This window comes from Ochotona princeps, chromosome 13 (genome assembly GCF_030435755.1).
Source record: "Ochotona princeps isolate mOchPri1 chromosome 13, mOchPri1.hap1, whole genome shotgun sequence".
NCBI lineage: Eukaryota > Metazoa > Chordata > Mammalia > Lagomorpha > Ochotonidae > Ochotona > Ochotona princeps.
In genome coordinates this window covers 5,549,039-5,566,581 of record NC_080844.1, presented here as the reverse complement: position 1 = coordinate 5,566,581, position 17,543 = coordinate 5,549,039, and the positions used below count along the sequence as shown (strand labels likewise).

Genomic DNA, 17,543 nt, shown 5'->3' with positions numbered 1-17,543 from the left:
TGCCTGGAGACAGCACAGGATTCACCCTCCCATGTTTACCATGGCCAGGAGGGAGGACTGGGCACCTGTTCCAAGCGACCCAGGCCTCCACTGCACCTCCTTGGAAGCCTGTCTAGATCGGCTGGCCTGCTACCCCCCCCCCCCCCCCCGTGTCCCCAGAGGCCCTGTCACCGTGTCTGGTTTACTCTAAGGATTCCAACTTCCTAAGAGTACTGGCAAGCTGCAGGCAGTACTGTCCATCTGTGCCAACTCCTCGGGGCTGAGTGGCTCAGAACAGGCCAGTGGCTGAGAATGAGGACAGCAAGTGCGGGGCCTGCGGAGGAGGGATGATGGGGGTGGTGTCGGAGGTGGTCTCCTCCGATTCACTGTCGCCGCCTCCCTCCAGCCTGTCGGCGAGGGACGGGTGGATGTGGACCACGCGGTCTTCAAAGTGCACCTGCTTCTTCGTGGCCATGGAGTCAGCGGGCCGCAGCGCCAGTTCCGTGAGAGCGCTGGGGCGCTGCAGCGCACTGGGCTTCCTGGTCCCCTTTAAGATGCTCTTCATGTGGCTGAAGAGGGAGCCCGGCCCTTCCTTGAGGGCCTCATGGAAGGTGTAGGTCTGCTCCGTAGCGCCGGAGCCTGTGGTGCTCATGGCGCTGCTCGAGGGGTCCGTGTACTGTTCCGTGGGGGCCGGCGCCTCTGCAGCGGTTTTACTCTTCTTCCGCTTGCTCAACAGGAAGTAGGCTGCGGCCGTGATGATGAGCATGGAGCCTGGAAGAGAGGCCGGGTGGTCAGCTGTGGCTGTGGAGGGAAAGAGGAGGCCGTACAGGCCCGCTCTTCTGCAGGGTGGGTGCGCTCAGGAGCCTGAGCACCGCGCCCCCCCTCCAGCCTGGCCACGGTGCAGGGCAGAAGCCCTCGGGCTGTCCTGGAGCTGAGCATTTTGGCCTCTGAGAGTCCTCTACTCAGGTCCACTCCCAGCCGATGGCCAGTCAGGCTGCTCTTGCCTCCCTCCCCTCAACCACCACTCTCTGGCTTCCTTCTGAGAACTGTGGGTTGGGTTTGGCTTGCACAGGACCGTGGTAGCTCCAATAAACCTGGGGGTGGAAATGGGTGGGACTAATCTCCCACACACTCCGTACTGCTCCCTGGATCGTCATTGCCAGACGGGGCTTCCTTCCCTGATCCTGCATCCCTAGCAATGGGGGACCCTTCTCCATACTCCCCGTCCCTGCCTGGGTGATGTTGCTGGCCCCATCCTCATCTCCAATTGGCCTCCTCACTGCAGAGACACTGGCTGCCCCCGAGAGTTCATTTCCATTCAGAGGCAAAGTGCACTTGCAGACACCGCAGCCTCCCATGTGAGCCTCGCCACCCAGGGACTGGAGGGCACAGTGGACTCTGGCCTCCTCCCAGAAGGACCTTGCTCGAGAGTCCCAGGAGAGGGTTTGTGGCAGGTGCATTGAGCAGAAGGCAGGAGAGTGGGGGAGCTGTCTCCCAATTCAGTCCCCTTCCAGGTGAGGCTGGCTTCCCAGTGTTCTTAGTGGACAGGCCAGGGAATATGAGGAGGGGGCATTTCGAGAGACGGAAAGAAAGGGAGGGCACCAGGAGAACAAAGCAGGACACAAGACAACAGCACACACACAGCCAAGTGAGCCCCATGCTCCTGGCTCTACGATGAGAAATCGGGTACGCTGGCTGGGGTGGTGGGAGGGGTGCTGAGACTTGATGTGGGGACTGCCTAGGTTGCCTTTTCAATCCGGCTGATGAGTTTGGACCTGAGAGGGTAGGTACTGAGGACCCACACAGGGTTTGGGCAGCGAGCATCCTGGGAAAGCCTGGACCACATATGTCCTGCAAGGGTGAAAGCCGGCTTTCCACCGCCCCCCGGGTCCTGGAGAGTGTGTGCTGAAAGGAGGGAGGCCCTGCCGTGTGCTCCAGCTGGACAGGGTCCTGGGCCCCAGATCTGGGCAGGAAAGGGCGGCAGGGCCGGCAGGGACCATGAGAGCCACTCCTGCAGCAGCCCTGCCTGCTGGAGTGGGGCCTGCGCTCCCTGCCGGGGGTCCTACCTGGGATGGTCACGTGCCAGACCAGGACAGGGTGCAGGAAGCAGGCGACGGAGAGCAGCATGTAGGCCAGGAACTTCTGAAAGCAGCCCAGCCAGTGGGCTTTCTCCTTCGCTCTGTGCGCCAGGGACCCTGGCTGGCACCTGGTGGGAGGGAGTCGAGAGTCAGGAGGGACCATCGCAGGAAAGCCCCCACCACAGGGCTGGGGTCAAGGGGGCCCTGCTGTGGGGGTGTTTCAGGTAGGCTCCAGGCTGCCGGGCTTACAGCATGGGTTGGGAGTCGGGGAGGCCCAGTGAGGAGGGCGTTCCCTGCTGCAGGCTGCTGCACAGTTAGGAGGCTGGGCTGTTTGCCTGGGGAGAGGCGGGGGATGGGTGGGCGTGGAGGAGCAGGTGTGGGGAGCATGGGGTGGGGGAGGAAGTGAAGCGCTCTCAGGATGCTGTGAGAGGGGATGAGGAAACAGGAACCCCAGGACCCGCTGGGAAGTCTGCTGCTGAGCAGAACCACCTGGCCGGCCAGTTAGGGGCCCAGCCATGTGGACCAGCAGGCAGGAGTACAGCTGTGTCCTTCAGCACCGGCCAAACATTGGCCCACAGCGGCTCCTTTCCTAATAGACACACAGGGACAGCACTGGGCCTGCTAGGAGCTGGCTGTACAGTAGGATTCTTCAGGGCTAGGGCCTCTGGATTCCAGAGCGGAAAGAGCCTTCTTCCGACATTTCTCTTCCTTGTTCTTAACTAGCCTAGAGCAGGGATGACTCCACGCTGGTCTGTCCAGGACTTTGAGAGAGCAGTGCCCCCTGGTGGACTGCAGACATGGCCCAGATGTAGGCCATCGTGAATCGCTGGTGCCCTCTCGTGGTCATGTGGTCACTCCTGTGTGTGCATGCGTTTGTTCATGTATGTGTATGTGTGTACACAGCGCATCTGTGTGAGAGTGCGTGTGTGTGTGAGCGCGCACACGCATGTGGGTGCAAGGCAGGCGTGAGCAGGTGGAATGTTGTTCTAATCCTGATCTTACATCCTGACATTGGAAGAGGACGTTGTCACAAAGGAAGAGGTGGGGAGGTGGCCGGTGGCCTTGATAAGTTCAGGGACAGGTAGCCCTTTCTGTCTTGGATCAATTTGGACCAAGCCGAGGCTCCTGCTGTTGGCCACGCTGGTGACAATTCTCACATAGTCTTCACCAGCTGGGTGGCCATGGGGACCTCACAACACCCCGTGAAGCCTGGGCTCCAGCTCCCAACTTGTTCTGGGGTCCTGCAGGAGGCCGAGCCAGTTCACCCGGGGGGCTTGGCTTGCTCCTTCAGGATTGGCCCTTCCCTGTCACCCCAAGGGGTAGGCCGACCTGGATTCAGGATACTCAGTACCCAGCTGTTTCCAGGGAATGTCAGGGTAGGGGGTAACATGGGGACTGGACTTTCCTGGGGGATCCTGGGGTGGATGCGCCTGTCTGTTCATGTGGTTAGCGGCTGAGGTTCATGCTTGAGCTGAGGATTGCAACTTGCTAAGGTGGCTGCGTGGGAAGCAGGGCACACCCAGCCGAAGTGTCCGTGAGGGACAGGGATCGGGGGCACCTGGGGCTGGGTAGTGGTGGAGGGGACCCCACTGGAGGGGGGCTACTTACTGGAAGCAGATGGCCAGCAGCTGAGCCACAAAGTAGGTGCCTTCGCACAGGGCCGTGGCGGCTCCGATAAACCTGGAGGTGGAGACGGGAGAGGCTGATCTCTGTGTTTTCCTGAGGCCGCCTGCCCTCTGCACCTTGGCCTCCTGGATGGTGCGTGGCCAGCCAGAGCTGCCCTGAGGCCAGGGCTGCGGCAGGACCAAGCCACAAGCTGGAAGGGCTGGAGGCTGGGTGGAGGTGAAGAAGGAGCTGCAGGCAGTAGGGGAGCTAACCCTCAGCCAGCTCCCCGTGTGTGTACCCTGGCAGGTGCTTCCCTCTGCTTACCGCTCACCAACCTTGCTTATTTCTTTTTCCTTTTAAAAATTTATTTGTTTTTATTGCAAAGTCGGGTATACAGAGAAGAGGAGAGACAGAGAGAAAGATCTTCTGTCTGTTGATTCACTCTCCAAGCGACTGCAATGGCTGGAACTGAGCCAATCCAAAGCCAGGAGCCAGGAGCTTCATCTGGGTCTCCCATGTGGGTGCAGGGTCCCAAGGCTTTGGGCCATACTCGACTGCTTTCCCAGGCCACAAGCAGGGAGCTGGATGGGAAGCGGGACTGCCGGGATTAGAACTGGCGCCCATAGGGGATCCTGGTGCATGCAAGGCAATGACTTCAGCTGTTAGGCTACTGCGACAGGCCCAACCTTGCCTATTTCTGTATCCTGTGGAAGAGGGGGACGGGCTTGAGAAGCACAGTGACCCATTCAGATTTCCTTTCTGGAGCTAGTGAGCGGCAGGGAGGGACGGACAGGGCAGGCAGTGGTTACTGATCCTTTGGGGTTTAGAAAACATGAACCCGTGCATGGCGAGGGGCACATGGAGTGATTCCATGGGCACAAGGTCCCCTAAGACAGGGACAGAGCGGTCAGAAAAGGACAGGGCCTGGGCAGCAAGCTGTTGGCATGGCCTTGCCACGGGTCTGGCCTGGCAACTTAGTCTTTGTATAGGGGGGAATGCCCAGGACTGCATCTGGGTTCCCAAGAGGTGCACAGAAGCCAGACCAGGTCAGAAGGATGGATGGGATGTGCAGAGGCAGAAGGAGTCCTACGCAGCCCAAGAAGCTCTAGGCTTGGCAGGCTCCCCCTGGTGCAGAGTGCCTGCAAGTAGAGCCAGGCATGGTATTGCCCACATGAGCAGCACAACAGCTTGCAGGCCACGCCATGCTGGGAGTCTGAATCAGAGGCAGCGGTCCCTGGCTGTCACGGAGGCCAGGAGGTGGCATGGCAGTTGCACAAGAAGGGATGAGAGCAGGGGCTGGTGCCTGGGAGGTCGGTGAGTGCACACCGCTAGTGGGGGAAAGCTGAGTGTGAGCTATGGAGGCCAGCAGAACCCTGAGGCAGGGAGTGGAGGTGACATGCAAGGACGGAGAGGGGGGAAACGCAGCTGGGAGACCTGCCAGACAGGTAGGAGGCAGGCAGGCAGGGCTGGACATCTACAAGGCAGCCTGGCCAGACGTCAAGCGCTGCTTCCTGTCTCAGAACTGCTTCAGCTCCTGGGGTTCTGGGTGGCTGGAGTTTCCTCCAAGCAGCCTCTCGGCATGGGGCCACAGACACACTGGTTCTCAGCTTGCAGGGACTCCCTTGAGCACCACCTCACGGGATGATCTTCCCACCGGGGGTTTGCAGAAAACCATGGAGAGACTTTCAAGAGAAATAAAGAGTACTGGGTTCAGATCTGGGCTCTGCTGCTCATAAGCTTGGTGATGTCTGCTCGATGCGTGCAAAACTAAGTCAGACATTCAGGTGCCCTGCAGGGCTGTGACAGTTAAGGACACGGTGCAAACTACGTAGCTGTGCTTGGCCTGTGGAGGGCAGTTCAGATAGGTACCAGTCTGACCTCCTTTACATCATTCTCAGAGAAGGGCTAAGTTGATGTTTGCGGAGAGTTGGTTGAGTGGATGCATGGATGGTTGGGTGGGTGAGTGAGCACAAGAGAGGACACATGGATGGATAGAGGAAGGTTGTGTGGAGGGATAGGTGAGTGAGGGTTTGAGTGGAGGGAATAGGTAGGTGAAGATGGATGGGTGGATGAACGTATTGATGGATGGAGAGAGATGGATTGATGGATGGATGGTTGGGTAGGCAGATAGGTTCATAAATGCATTGGTGGTTGAGTGAGTGGATAGAAGGATTATTGGCTCATTTATGAATGGCCCACCCAAACCAAGGGCTGTCTTAAAAGTCGCTTGATGCTTTCCTCCGTGGGATAAGATGTGTTTAGCTTGAAGAAGGGGTGGCTCTAGCTTAGCCTAAGCCTACAGCTAGAGGGGGAGCTGGAGCAGAACCCGCAGGCAAGCAGGGAGGGAGGCCCCCATGCACATACTCACAGCAGATAGAAGGCCAGGCTTTTGTACTGCCCCTGAAAGAAAGTCTCGGTGCCCACGCCGATCAACACTATGCAGGGTGAGAAGAGAGACAAGAGTCGGTCCAGGTGCTTCCCCCACCACCAAGCTGCCCTGCTGAGGGTAGCTTCTGGCAGGTGTAAGTGGGCACAGAGCTTCCTATGTTGGTCCTGGAGGCCCCAGACAGAGCCCCGAAGGTCTTCTGACCCAGTTGTTTCTGAGACCATCAGTTCACTGTCCAGCCATCCACTCACTAGTCCATTTATCATCCATCCACACATCCTTCCCCTCCACTTGTCCACTCAACCACTCACCCACCCACCCATCCATCCAATCATCTCTCCATTTCATACACATTAACAGCTGAGCTCTCATATTAGAAAGAGATAAAGCAGGCCTTATTAGCCCCTGAGTGTGCCCGTGCAGGCTGATTTCACAGCCACTGCTTGGTGCCTGCGAGGCTGCCCTCGCCATTGGCCAGGCCCCTGTGTGATGTGTGTCTGGACCCAGGGCTTGGCTGAGAGGGTGACCTGCCCCTCAACAGGTGCCTGCTGCTTGTCCAGCCCCTAGCCTTCTGGCAGTCTGGTTCTCACTCGTCGACTCAGCAGTGGCATAGCACGCTCCCAGGTCATTGCCTTGAGCGCAGCGATGCATGGCCACCCTCTGTGCTCTGCTCAGCTGGGCTGTCCTCTGCCCTGCCCTCCCATCCATCCAGCATCAAGCTACCCTCAGGGACACCTTTCTAGACTTGTCTGTTCAGACCGCATTGCTGGGTTGTTTGGATGCTTTTGTTTTTTAAAAGAGATTTTTAAAATTTTTATTGCAAAGATTTACAGAGAGAAGGAGAGACAAAGATCTTCCATCTGCCGGTTTGCTCCACAGATGGCCATAATAGCTGGAGCCGAGCTAATCTGAAGCCAGAGCCAGGGACTTCTTCCAGATCTCCCACATGGGTGCATGGTCACAAGGCTTCAGGCCATCCTAAGGTGCTTTTTCAGGCAATAAACAGGGAGCTGGAAAGAAAACAGAGCAGCTGGGACATGAGCTAGCACTCCAAGGGATCCTGGAGCCTGCAAGGTGAGGATTTAGCCATGAAGTTCATTGCTTGATTTTGCCTCATAAAGACTACCACACTGAGCTGGGCTTTGGTCCTGGGCTTCCTGGATGCCAGATGAGCAGTTCATTTGTCCTAACTTGCCCCCTGTGTTTATCCCCTCTCTTCATCCTTACGTGTGCTGCTGGGTCTGCTGCTCCCTGGCTCTCCAGGATCCAGCAGACGGATGCCAAGGGCCGGGAATGCTTCATGGCTTCTGCTCCTAGATCTAACAATGAGAGTGATAAGTACCATCGCTCCATGTCTAACACCATAGGAGCGCTGCAAGTGGTTGCCACAAACTGGCTTCTGGGCACTCAGAAAAGTTTTGCTGCTTCTAATGGCAGATGTGCGTGGAGGTCTGTTCAGGTGGCACACAAGAGAGAACGTGAGAAAGGACCGACGATTTTATAGTAGAAGTTCCTGGACAAATAGAGAATTCAGAATGGGGCATTCACTCTTGCAAGTCTGTTGCAGAAGAATTTCTCGAAGACAGAATACTGCATCCATCCCCTACCGGGCTCTCTGAACGTGAATTGTAGACTGAAGTTGGCTACCCGAAGAGTGGAGTTTGCTTTGTGGAAGAATCATGATAAATGGCAGTGATACCCCCAGACCATCCTCCTTTTCAGTATCCACATCCTTCGTCCCTTGCATGGAGGTCACATCTGTTTCCCACATCCTGCATGTCCTCCACGTTCAGCGGCATGACTTGCTTTGGGCAATGGGACGCTGTCCTGCCAACGGCAGGTGCGTACAGGAGGCGGGCTGCAGTACCAGCCGGCTCACTCGTGCCTCTGCTGTGCTAGGGTGAATGCAGATCCTCTTGGTTGCTGAGCAGTGTTTCAATGGACTGATGTGCCTGTGTGTTTGTTACCGGCCAGATGACGGGCACTGCATTGCTTTCTGGCTGTTGGTTGTTGCAAATACAACTACTAGGAACTCTCATATGTAATTGTCGTAGGATCACTGCTGTCTTTTCTCTTGGGGAGACAGAAGTATAGTTTACAAATATTTTCTCCCATTCTGTTGGTTGAGTCTTCACTTTGTTGGCAGCGCAGAAGCTTCTTAGCTTGATGTCTTCCCGGTTGTCTGTTTTTGCTTTTATCACCTGTATTTCTGGAGTCTTCTGAGAAGTCTTTGCCCAGGTCAATATTTTGCAGAGTTTCCTCTGGTAATTGGTGATAGCATATTTTAGATTTAGATGCTTGACCCATGGTGAATTGATTTTTTAAAAAAGATTTTCTTTACAAAGAGGGGGGAGAGAGAGAGAGAGAGAGAGAGAGAGAGAGAGAGAGAGTGCTTCAGTGTGCTGATTTGCTTCCTAAATGGCTACAATAGTCAGAGATTAGCTGGTCTGAAGCCAGGAGCCAGGAGCTTCTTGCATGTCTTCCACACGGGTGAAGGGACCCAAGCACTCGGACAATCCTCTGCTGCTTTCCCAGGCCATTATCAGGGAATCGTATTGGCAATGAAGTGGCCGGGACATGAACTAGCAGTGCCTATAGGGGATACTGGTATCCCAGGCAGACGATGAATGGGTTACAGCACCATGCCCCCAAGTGATTTGATTTTGTATAAGGTGTAAGATAGGGGTCTTGCTTCATACTTGTACATGCAAAGACCCAGTTTTCCCAGCATTGCTCATTGAAGAGACTGTCTTTTATCCAGGCTGGGTCACACTGTACGGCTGGAAGCTTAACTTACTAAGAATCTGTGACTGTACTATTTTGAATTCCTGCTGGTAGTGTAGGAGGAGTTCCTGTCTTTTCTGATACTTCTGTGTAATTTTAAGTCATTCTAAAGCGGTTTTGATTTGTGCTTTCCAGGAGCCAGGAACTTCCTCCAGGTCTCCCACAGGGGTGCAGGATCCCAAGGCGTTGGGCCATCCTTTATGCTTTTTCAGGCCACAGGCAGGGAGCTGGATGGGAAGTGGGGCTGCCGGGATTAGAACCAGTGCTCATATGAGATCCTGGCATGTTCAAGGCGAGGACTTTAGTTGCTCGACCACCGTGCCGGGGCCCTATTATCGAATTGTATCTTACTGTCGATTAGCTTTGGACTTTGTATTTCTGCTTTAGTCTGCTTGGAGTCACATTTTACGTTTTTGGTATATGGTTGAAGGTACAGACACATTGATTTTGGTCAATACCTATTTGATAGTTCCAGTATAATTTGTTGACTAAATTATTGCTTATTTACTTGTATCAAAGCCCAGTTGATGTATATCTAGGTCAGTTTTGGGCTCTACTCTGTCCTATTAATCTACTTGTCTTTCCTTGGGCTGGCACTGCACTGTTTTGAATTCTGTAGTTTGTTGAGTTTTTTAGGATTTTATTTTTTTAATTGGGAAGAGAGATTTAGAGAGAAGGAGAGACACAAAGACCTTCCATCTGCTGGTCCATTCCTCAAGAGGCCAACTGAAGCCAGGAGCCAGGAGCAGCTTCTGGGTCTCCCACACGAATGCAGGGTTCCAAAGCCTTGGACCGTCCTCGACTGCCTTCCCATAAGCAGGGAGCTGGACGGGAAGTGGATCAGCCGAGACACACATCAGTGCTCATATGGGATCCCGGCACATGTAAGGCGAGGATTTAGCCACTGAACTGTTGTGCCAGGCCAAGTTAACATCAGATGACGTTAATATTCTTTTTTATCTTCAAAATTGCTTTGGTCACATTAAAACTTCTGCATTTCCATGTGACCTTTATAATCAACCTATCAATTAAAAAAGTTCTGAGATTTTTGACTGAGATTGCAAATCTGCTATAAGGAAAATTTCAATAATATTAAGTCTTGTGATCATGAATAGGATTTATCTCTGCGTTCATCAGAACTCATTTATCATGCTCATTTTAGTATCCAGTGTACAAGTTTTATTTAAACGTTTTCTCATATTTGTCCCTATGGATTTCATCATTTGATGCCATTGTAAGTCATTTAATTTTTTTCCTTTTTTGATCGTTGACATTATGTGGAAATGCAATTGATTGTTACATATTTATGTTTCTCTTGCAAAATGGCTAGACCTTTTATTAGTTGTTGTGATTTTTTTAACTTTTTCAAGTAAAAAAAAAAGAATTATTTTTATTTGAAAGAATTACAAGTTGAGATACACACACACACACACACACACGCACACACAAATGTTCCATCCTCCAGGTTACTCCTCAAATTTCAATCTCAGCCAGAGCCAGGCTGGTTCAAAGCTGGGAGCCAGGCGCTTCTTTTGAATCTCTCACATGGGTGTGGGGATCCAAGGATCTGGGCCATTTTCTGCTGCTTTCCCAGGTGCATTAGCAGGCAGCTGTATCAGAAGTGGCGCATCCAGGGGTAGAACTACTGGTACTCACATTGGATGTTGGTGTTGCAGGTGGAGGGTTAGCTGGCTATACCACTGAGCTAGCTGGCCCCTGATCTATTACTTTGCAAGTAACTGTCTCTTTCCTTTTCTTTCTTTTTCTTTCTTTCTTTCTTTCTTTCTTTCTTTCTTTCTTTCTTTCTTTCTTTCTTTCTCTCTCTCTCTTTCTTTCTTTCTTTCTTTCTTTTTTTTTTTCTTATTTTGGCAATGTTCGATTTAGGGTGAGAAGTTTTCTCTGCTACCTCTTTGCTGATAGTTTTTGTCATAGAAGAATGTTTGAGTTTGTCCAAAACCTAGGTAGTTGACAACACATGGGGATATATCTATATCTATATAGATATAGATATATCTATATAGATATATCAGATACACAGAGAGGAGGAGAGACAGAGAGGAAGATCTTCCATCCATTGATTCACACCTCAAGTGGCCGCAACGGCCACAGCAGCTCACACTCCCTTGAGAAGCAGTCCGTCTCCAGCCTTGGAGGCTGCGTTCTAAACTCCTTCCCTCTGGCCTTCCATCCTGTGGGAAGAGCTCTCAGTCATTCTGTGTACCCTGGGTATGGGGAACAAGGCGCCTGGCCTCCCATGTACTGCTGTCATCTTGACTTCATTGCTACCTCATCATGCTGAGGGTAGATGTACCCATTCCTCAGGCTGGGAAACTGAGGTTTGAAGAGCTTAGCTAGCGTGCCTTGTGGGTGACACACACCCTTGCACGCACTGCTGTGGTGCTCAGGGCCGGAAAATGTGTTTTCTGGTTAGTCTTGCCTCCCCCATCAGCCTGTGTGCCCTCCAGGAGAACAACTCTGGCCTTCTTTATCCATGTGTCTACTGCCAGTCCTGGCTGAGCGACGACCCCCAGGAGGGCTCTTGTTCTAATCTGAAGAAGAGAGACCAGGTCACAGAGAAGTCCAGAGAGAAATGGCTGACCCAAAACCCTGTTTTCTTCCTGTGGGGGTGGGGAGAGAGAGGGGCAGAGCAGAGGGAGGCGGGTCCTACTGACTCACTGGATCAGACCCGGGAGGGCACCAGCCTGTATTCACTGGGCAGATGTGATGGCTTTTTTTTACTGGGGTTATAAATCACCCTCAGAGAGGTTAACGTCCATGATGCCTTTTGAGTGGCAGGAGGCAGCCCGTCTGGGGACACACATTTAAATGAGCTTGGAGGGCCCCAGGCAGCTATGGCACAAGTGTGCCTTGCCTTGAAGGTGTTGTTTAGGACCAAGGTCAAAACATGCCTTTGCTGGCTCCAGTCTTGAAGTCTTTAAAAAGTAATGAGAACATCTGGGGTTGGAATTCTTCCTGGCCCTGCCAGCTCTCCATGGGAGCAATGCATGGCCAGGAACGGGGCTGTGGTGCTGTGACTGTGTTCGCTTGGCAGGAAACAGGTGCTCATGGGTCAAACACTGGGAACAGAATGAAACCCTAGTGGTTGGGCCCCAGCGTATGATGTGGGGAACGGTCACCACTGACCAAAGGGCTCTGGCTCTGCCCCCACCTCATCTCCCAGTTGGCTCAATTGTCAGCGTGCCTTAGGAGGTGTTGCATCATTGCTGTGTGTTTGGGCAGAGTGGTGTTCCCGTAGCAGACTCCTATCTGTGGGGCCCTCAACATCTGAGCCTCAGATTCCCCATCGGTAGAATGGGATTATGCCGCACAACCCCATCCTTGCAGGACACAGGAAGGCAACATCTCTAAGCATTGCTGTTGGCCAAGCATGCAGGTCTGGACAGACGGTCCCACTGGCACCATGCCCAACGGGGACTGTGTCTCACTGGCACCATGCCCGACAGGGACTGTGCGCATATCTACAAGCCCAAATGGCAGCCAGAAGCAGGTTTGGCCTGGGGTGCTCAAGGTGGCGTGGGGTAAAGAATTGGTGACCACTCTTGGGTAAACAGAGTTTCAGGACTCAGAAAGTATTTAGGACGCTTACTCCCTTGCAGCCATATCTGTCCCTGCTGAACCCTGCCTGCCTGAGCCTGTGCACAGCCAGGACGATCTAGGGGCAGGGATGTGGAGACAGAAAGAGGGGCAGTCCTGATAGGGCCTCTGTGGCTTGGGGTCACCGAAAGCCGTGCTCTGGAACCCTGATTTTTGGCAGCAGGCCAAGTGGAGGCATGGGCTGGACTCCTTGCATCCTGCTTCCTGGCTGTGAGACACAGAGTGGCGTGCCTCTCTCGGTGAGCGCATCTGAGGATGCCCTTGGGGGGGGCAGGTGTGCAGGAACAGTCAGGAGGATGTGTGAGAAGTTGCCTTTACAGCACACAGCACAGCCCAGGGTGCACAGCCAGGACTCAGCGGGACACTCACACTTCCCAGGGCCTTCCTGCGAGCATCCACCAGGGCTCACGCAGGATACCTCGGCTTGGAGACCAGGGAGCAGGGCCTACTGTTCTGAGAGATGGCCAGGCAGGCTCTGCTGCAGCTGCATAGGGAGTTTGCTGGATGCTCAAGCTCTGGGTGTTGCTGCTCGGCGTGTCTGCAGCTCAGCCACGCAGGCACTGAGAAGTTATATGTGTGCATACCCACACACATGATCACACAGCTACCCATACAAGAACACACATACGAACACATGTGCATGAATGTACACACGCACACATACCCTAATGCCTTCCCTGGCCGTGCGAGTGATGCAGTGAGGCCAGTGTAAGAGTGGCAGTGGATGGGGGAGCCGTGGGGACTGGAAACTGAATGATGGCCTCAGAGGAAGAGAATCTTCTAGTTCTGGATTCCGTGCAGCTGGGTGTAGTTTGTCCTTGACCTGCTTATCACCATGTGGTAGCTGCAAGGTTCTGTGCTCAGAACCACTTGTGTGGAACTATATATATCGAGGATGGGGGACTACTGGACGCCCTGAGGAGGCTCTATACCAGGAAGCTGGACAGAGAGGACAGTGTAACACAGGCTTGCTATGACCATAGCATGGAGTGAAACACTCGTGTTCTGGTGGCCTTGGTGCCTCAGTCCCACCGAGGGAGGAGCTGCCTGACCCCTGCAGGCAAGCTTCCAGGTTCTTTGCAGTAGCAGTGCCCTCCCAGCCTTGACAGACCCTACAGGAGGGTGAGGAGCCCCAGGGTACCTACAAAGGGGCAGCCTCTGCTTCCAGTCCTCTTTCCTCTCCAACCACAATGCCCCCTCTGCTTCTGCAGATTTCCAAGAAAAGAAGCTTAGTGGAGGAAGGAATTTGTAAATCTCAGGCGCTGGAGAGGGGCCAGCATTTCAGAGATGCCGCAGGTAACATGAGACCTGCCCGAGGCGTGGCATCCCCCCCTGGCTGCCAGAAGAAAACCCAAGCAGGATTACTTGAAAGCTGGTCCATTAGTGGGCAACTTGGGGCCTGTTTTCAGCCAGGCTTCCGCAGGAGAACCAAGCAGGAGGAGACGCAGCCTCAGCCTTACCAGCAGTGCTGCGTGCAGAGATGAATGCAGTGTTTAAGAGGAGCTGCTGGCATGCGGGCACTGATGCAGGCCTTGCCACTGGTGCAGATGCATCAGCCCGTTAAACTGTCTTGAGCTGCTGCGTTGAGAACAGGAACTCTGGACGGCCCCGGCCCTGGATGGAGTTCGGCCAGGCCATCAGCCATGGGACGCACATTGCTTATGTGCAACTGAAGCTTGCAAAAGTGGTGCGGATACAGAGCAAGCCAGCGTAGACCAGGACCCTGCCCCCAGCCTTGGGTATCTGCTTAGAGCTTTTGTCCTTGCTCTGTGGACTGTTGGGGGATCTGACAGTCATTCCCTGACGGATGGATTCTAAAGGAGACTGGAGTAGGTTCGCTCAGCACAGCAGTTGGGAGACTGTCCTGTTGCCAGCTGGGCTGGGCTTCCTGCAGTGGGACACAGAGTCCAGCTGGCCTTTGGGAAAACCCAGGGACCAGGGCTGCAGGCCTGAAATTCCTCTGACCTGCAGTGTGACCTTGAGCAAGGTCATCGTGTCTGCTTGGGCTCAGTTGCTGCCATGTCTCACCACAGGTGGGGTGGGATCTGACCACGGACGACAGCCCTTCTGACTTTGGTTCATGGGGGCCAGGTCTGGCCTGCTTGCTGTAGAGGGATCCACACCTTCCCTGAGCTCATGAGCTCTCACAGCAGGTTGGAGTAGATGGGTTTCTGCCCTGATGCCTTCCCCCTCAGTTCTGCTGAGCTGGGCTCAGCTCCTGCAACGGTGTTCTCCCAGTTCAGTTGGCCCCTGCGGCCATCATACAGGTCAGCAAGTACAAGCCCACGGCTGGGTGCTCTGCTGGGGCTGGGCTGAGTTTTAGCTGGGACCTTTCCTACATGGCAAGGACCATGCAGGTCAAGAAGCTGAGAAATGCTTTGATGGGCAGTATGTGTCTCTTGTCTGAAGGTCCAGAGTTAAGGATGCAGCAGCCTGCCTGCTCATGTTCTCAAACACAGGTCCTAGCTTTGCCGGGGTCACAGGGGCTGGACACGTGGATAGGCAAGGCTCAGGATGACACTGGCCTACCTGTCCATCAGCCAAGTCATCTAGCTGGGTTCCGGGGTCCCAGCTCAGGGAGCTACTTCCAGTCCCCATACCCAGAGTGGACTCCAGTCGTGAGCCCACAACAGGGCAGCCTGGTTTGCTCTCGGGCTGCTGGTTCATGGAGGGAGATTATAATTTCTGAATCCTGACTGGCTCAGTCTGTCCCTCTGCTCCTCAGCAGAGTGGTTCTGTGCCCGAGGGTTCACTCTCCAAGTGAGAGGGCTGTGATTTGGGGAAGTTCAGCTGACCATTTTCATAGCCGTGCAGTAGGGATATTGAATCCTATACCTACGTGGCCTCCACCCACAGTCCCCACCCCCAATGTACCACACCTCCTAGGAGTAGGGGAAGACCCCCAAGGGAAGGTCATTTTGCCAAGTAGAGCTTCGGCACCAGGCCTGAGGCTCACTCCATCACACCTGCCTTAGACTCACCCCAATGCACCTGCATTTCTCTTGCAAAGAGAAACTAAAGGACACAGGGAATCGGACAGATGTGCCCACTGGCTCCCATGGCCAGGCATCCCTGTCAGCTGTTGTCTAAGCACAGGGGACACAGCTGGTAGCCGGGCTCTTACCTGCAGCTGTGATGATGCCCAGGAGCCGGCAGGTGTATTCCAGCCCAGTCCAGAACGCTGGCAGCTTCATGGTGCCCGGATGAGGGCAGAGTCCCAGTGAGGCAAACAGCAGGGGCTTTGGCTCTGAGATGCTCCCGGTGTCCTTGTGCCGGCAGGAGGCCGTGTCTGCCGGCTCAGGGCCACCTCCCTCCCCGGGGCCCCCAGGCCCTGCTTTCCCAAACCAGTCCTGGCCACTGCAGCCTGGCCCAGGTGTGAACAGGGCTCACCTTCCCAGTCCACGGTCTGTGTCCTTGCCGGATGCTCAGCTTAATCATTACCTTGGAAGAACGCTCTGCTCGCCTGCCAGCAGCCTCAGCCTGTCTCTGGCCGATCAGGGCTGGCCTGCAGGCAGTTCCAAGCTGGCAATAAACCTTCTCTGGATGGGAGGAGGGAACTAAATGAGCAGCAAGCCCAGGCCCTTCCTGGCGAGGCAGTGAGCCGCAAGCCACACCTGCAGGGGACCTGGACAGTCCTTTTCTGCAGGAGATGGTGGTGCCCATGCCTCTGTGTGTGTGTGTGTGTGTGTGTGTGTGTGTGTGTGTGTAGAGGAGGGAGCAATGTGTCTTTAAATCACCAGCAGCTACAGTTTGGGAAACGCATTGCAAGCCTGGCTGTCCCAGTTCAGGATGGATCAGGGAGCTTTCAGGTCTGTGGTAGATTTGGGGGCTAGGAGCAGGTGTGCTGGCCCCATCTGCATCCCAAACACCGGATGTGGGAGATTCCCAGGAATCTTTGGGAGGGGAGTTGCTTGTGTCAGCCATTCACTGGGTGACCCTGAGGGAGCCCAGGGGTTCCATGATCCCTAGTAGCCTGGGAGGCCGGATTGGTGACTTCCTGGGGGACGTCAGGGCCCCAGAGCTGTGCTGAGAAGTCGGATCCCCAACTTTGCTTTGAGATGAGCTCCCATGAAGTCCCCAGTTGCTCACTGAAATAACAGATAAAGGAGAAGCAACATTTAATCTCTCCCTTCCCCCAGCAGATATTTTGGGAGCAATCTTTGACCCCCTTATTCCTGTGGGATGGGCCATTCAGATAAGGGGAAAAATCCAAAACCTTAATGAGAGACGCTTGTCAGTCATGCCTTTCTTCTCTCTGTTCTTTTTATCATGGAAAGATGCTTTGGCTGTTAATTGTTTTTTCTTTCAGTTTGGCTAAGGCTTACGGCATTCTGTCGACCACTGTTGACGTTTAGTATGCCCTCCCTTGCCAGGGTTTCAGAATTGTTGCGCTCAAGTGAGCTTCAAGGTCACGATGTGACATAGTGACACATTTGCTGCTTGCGTGAGTAGGCTGTGTTTATTTGTAGTCAATCAGTTCCGGCCTTCCTAAGCTTTGACAAGTCCTGCTTAACACGGCATACCCCTTGCCCTAAATCTCGGTTTTGGGGGCCTCTTATTTTCAAGATCTATTTTGTATAGGCTTGGTAGGCAGAGTTACAGAGGAGAGAAAGTGAGAGCAAGAGTAGGAGTGAGACTAAGAGTGAAAGTTGAATTGAGATCTTCCAACTGCTGTTTTACCACCCCCCTCGCCCTCCAGATAGCTGCAATCATTGGGGGCTGGCCAGCCAAATCCAGGAACCAGGAGCTCCTTCTGGGTCTCCCTTGTGGGGTGCAGGGACCCAAGCACTTGGGCCATCCTCCACTGCTTTCCCAGGCACATTAGCAGGGAGTTGGATTGGAAGTGGAGCAGCCAGGACTTGAATCAGTGCCCATATGGGATGCTGGGTGGAGGTTCTACTCGTTATGCCACAGTGAAAGCCCTGAGGCTTGCGGGGGGGTCTCTGACGCAGGTGTAGAACTGAGCAGATGAGGCTGCACAGATCCCATACTCACTGAGCTGGACCGTTCCTCTTGGTCAATGGCAGCTGATTTTGTGGCGTGTCTCACACCTGCAGGCTCTAAAGTAAAGGCCTCCTACCCGGGGTCTTGGCTAG

At 54.1% G+C, this 17,543-nt stretch overlaps 1 protein-coding gene across 1 annotated transcript; it reads right to left on the bottom strand.

Annotated features, from left to right (window-relative positions):
* Positions 1–268: 268 nt before the first annotated feature.
* On the bottom strand, positions 269–15,770 carry TMEM72 (transmembrane protein 72). The gene is made up of 5 exons (XM_004598659.2): positions 15,572–15,770; positions 6,031–6,097; positions 3,666–3,737; positions 2,046–2,185; positions 269–750 (listed from the first exon to the last, which is right to left on the bottom strand). The coding sequence occupies exons 1-5, from the start codon at positions 15,639–15,641 to the stop codon at positions 269–271; spliced, it is 831 nt and encodes a 276-aa protein (XP_004598716.2). The 5' UTR covers positions 15,642–15,770.
* Between the last annotated feature and the right edge of the window lie 1,773 nt (positions 15,771–17,543).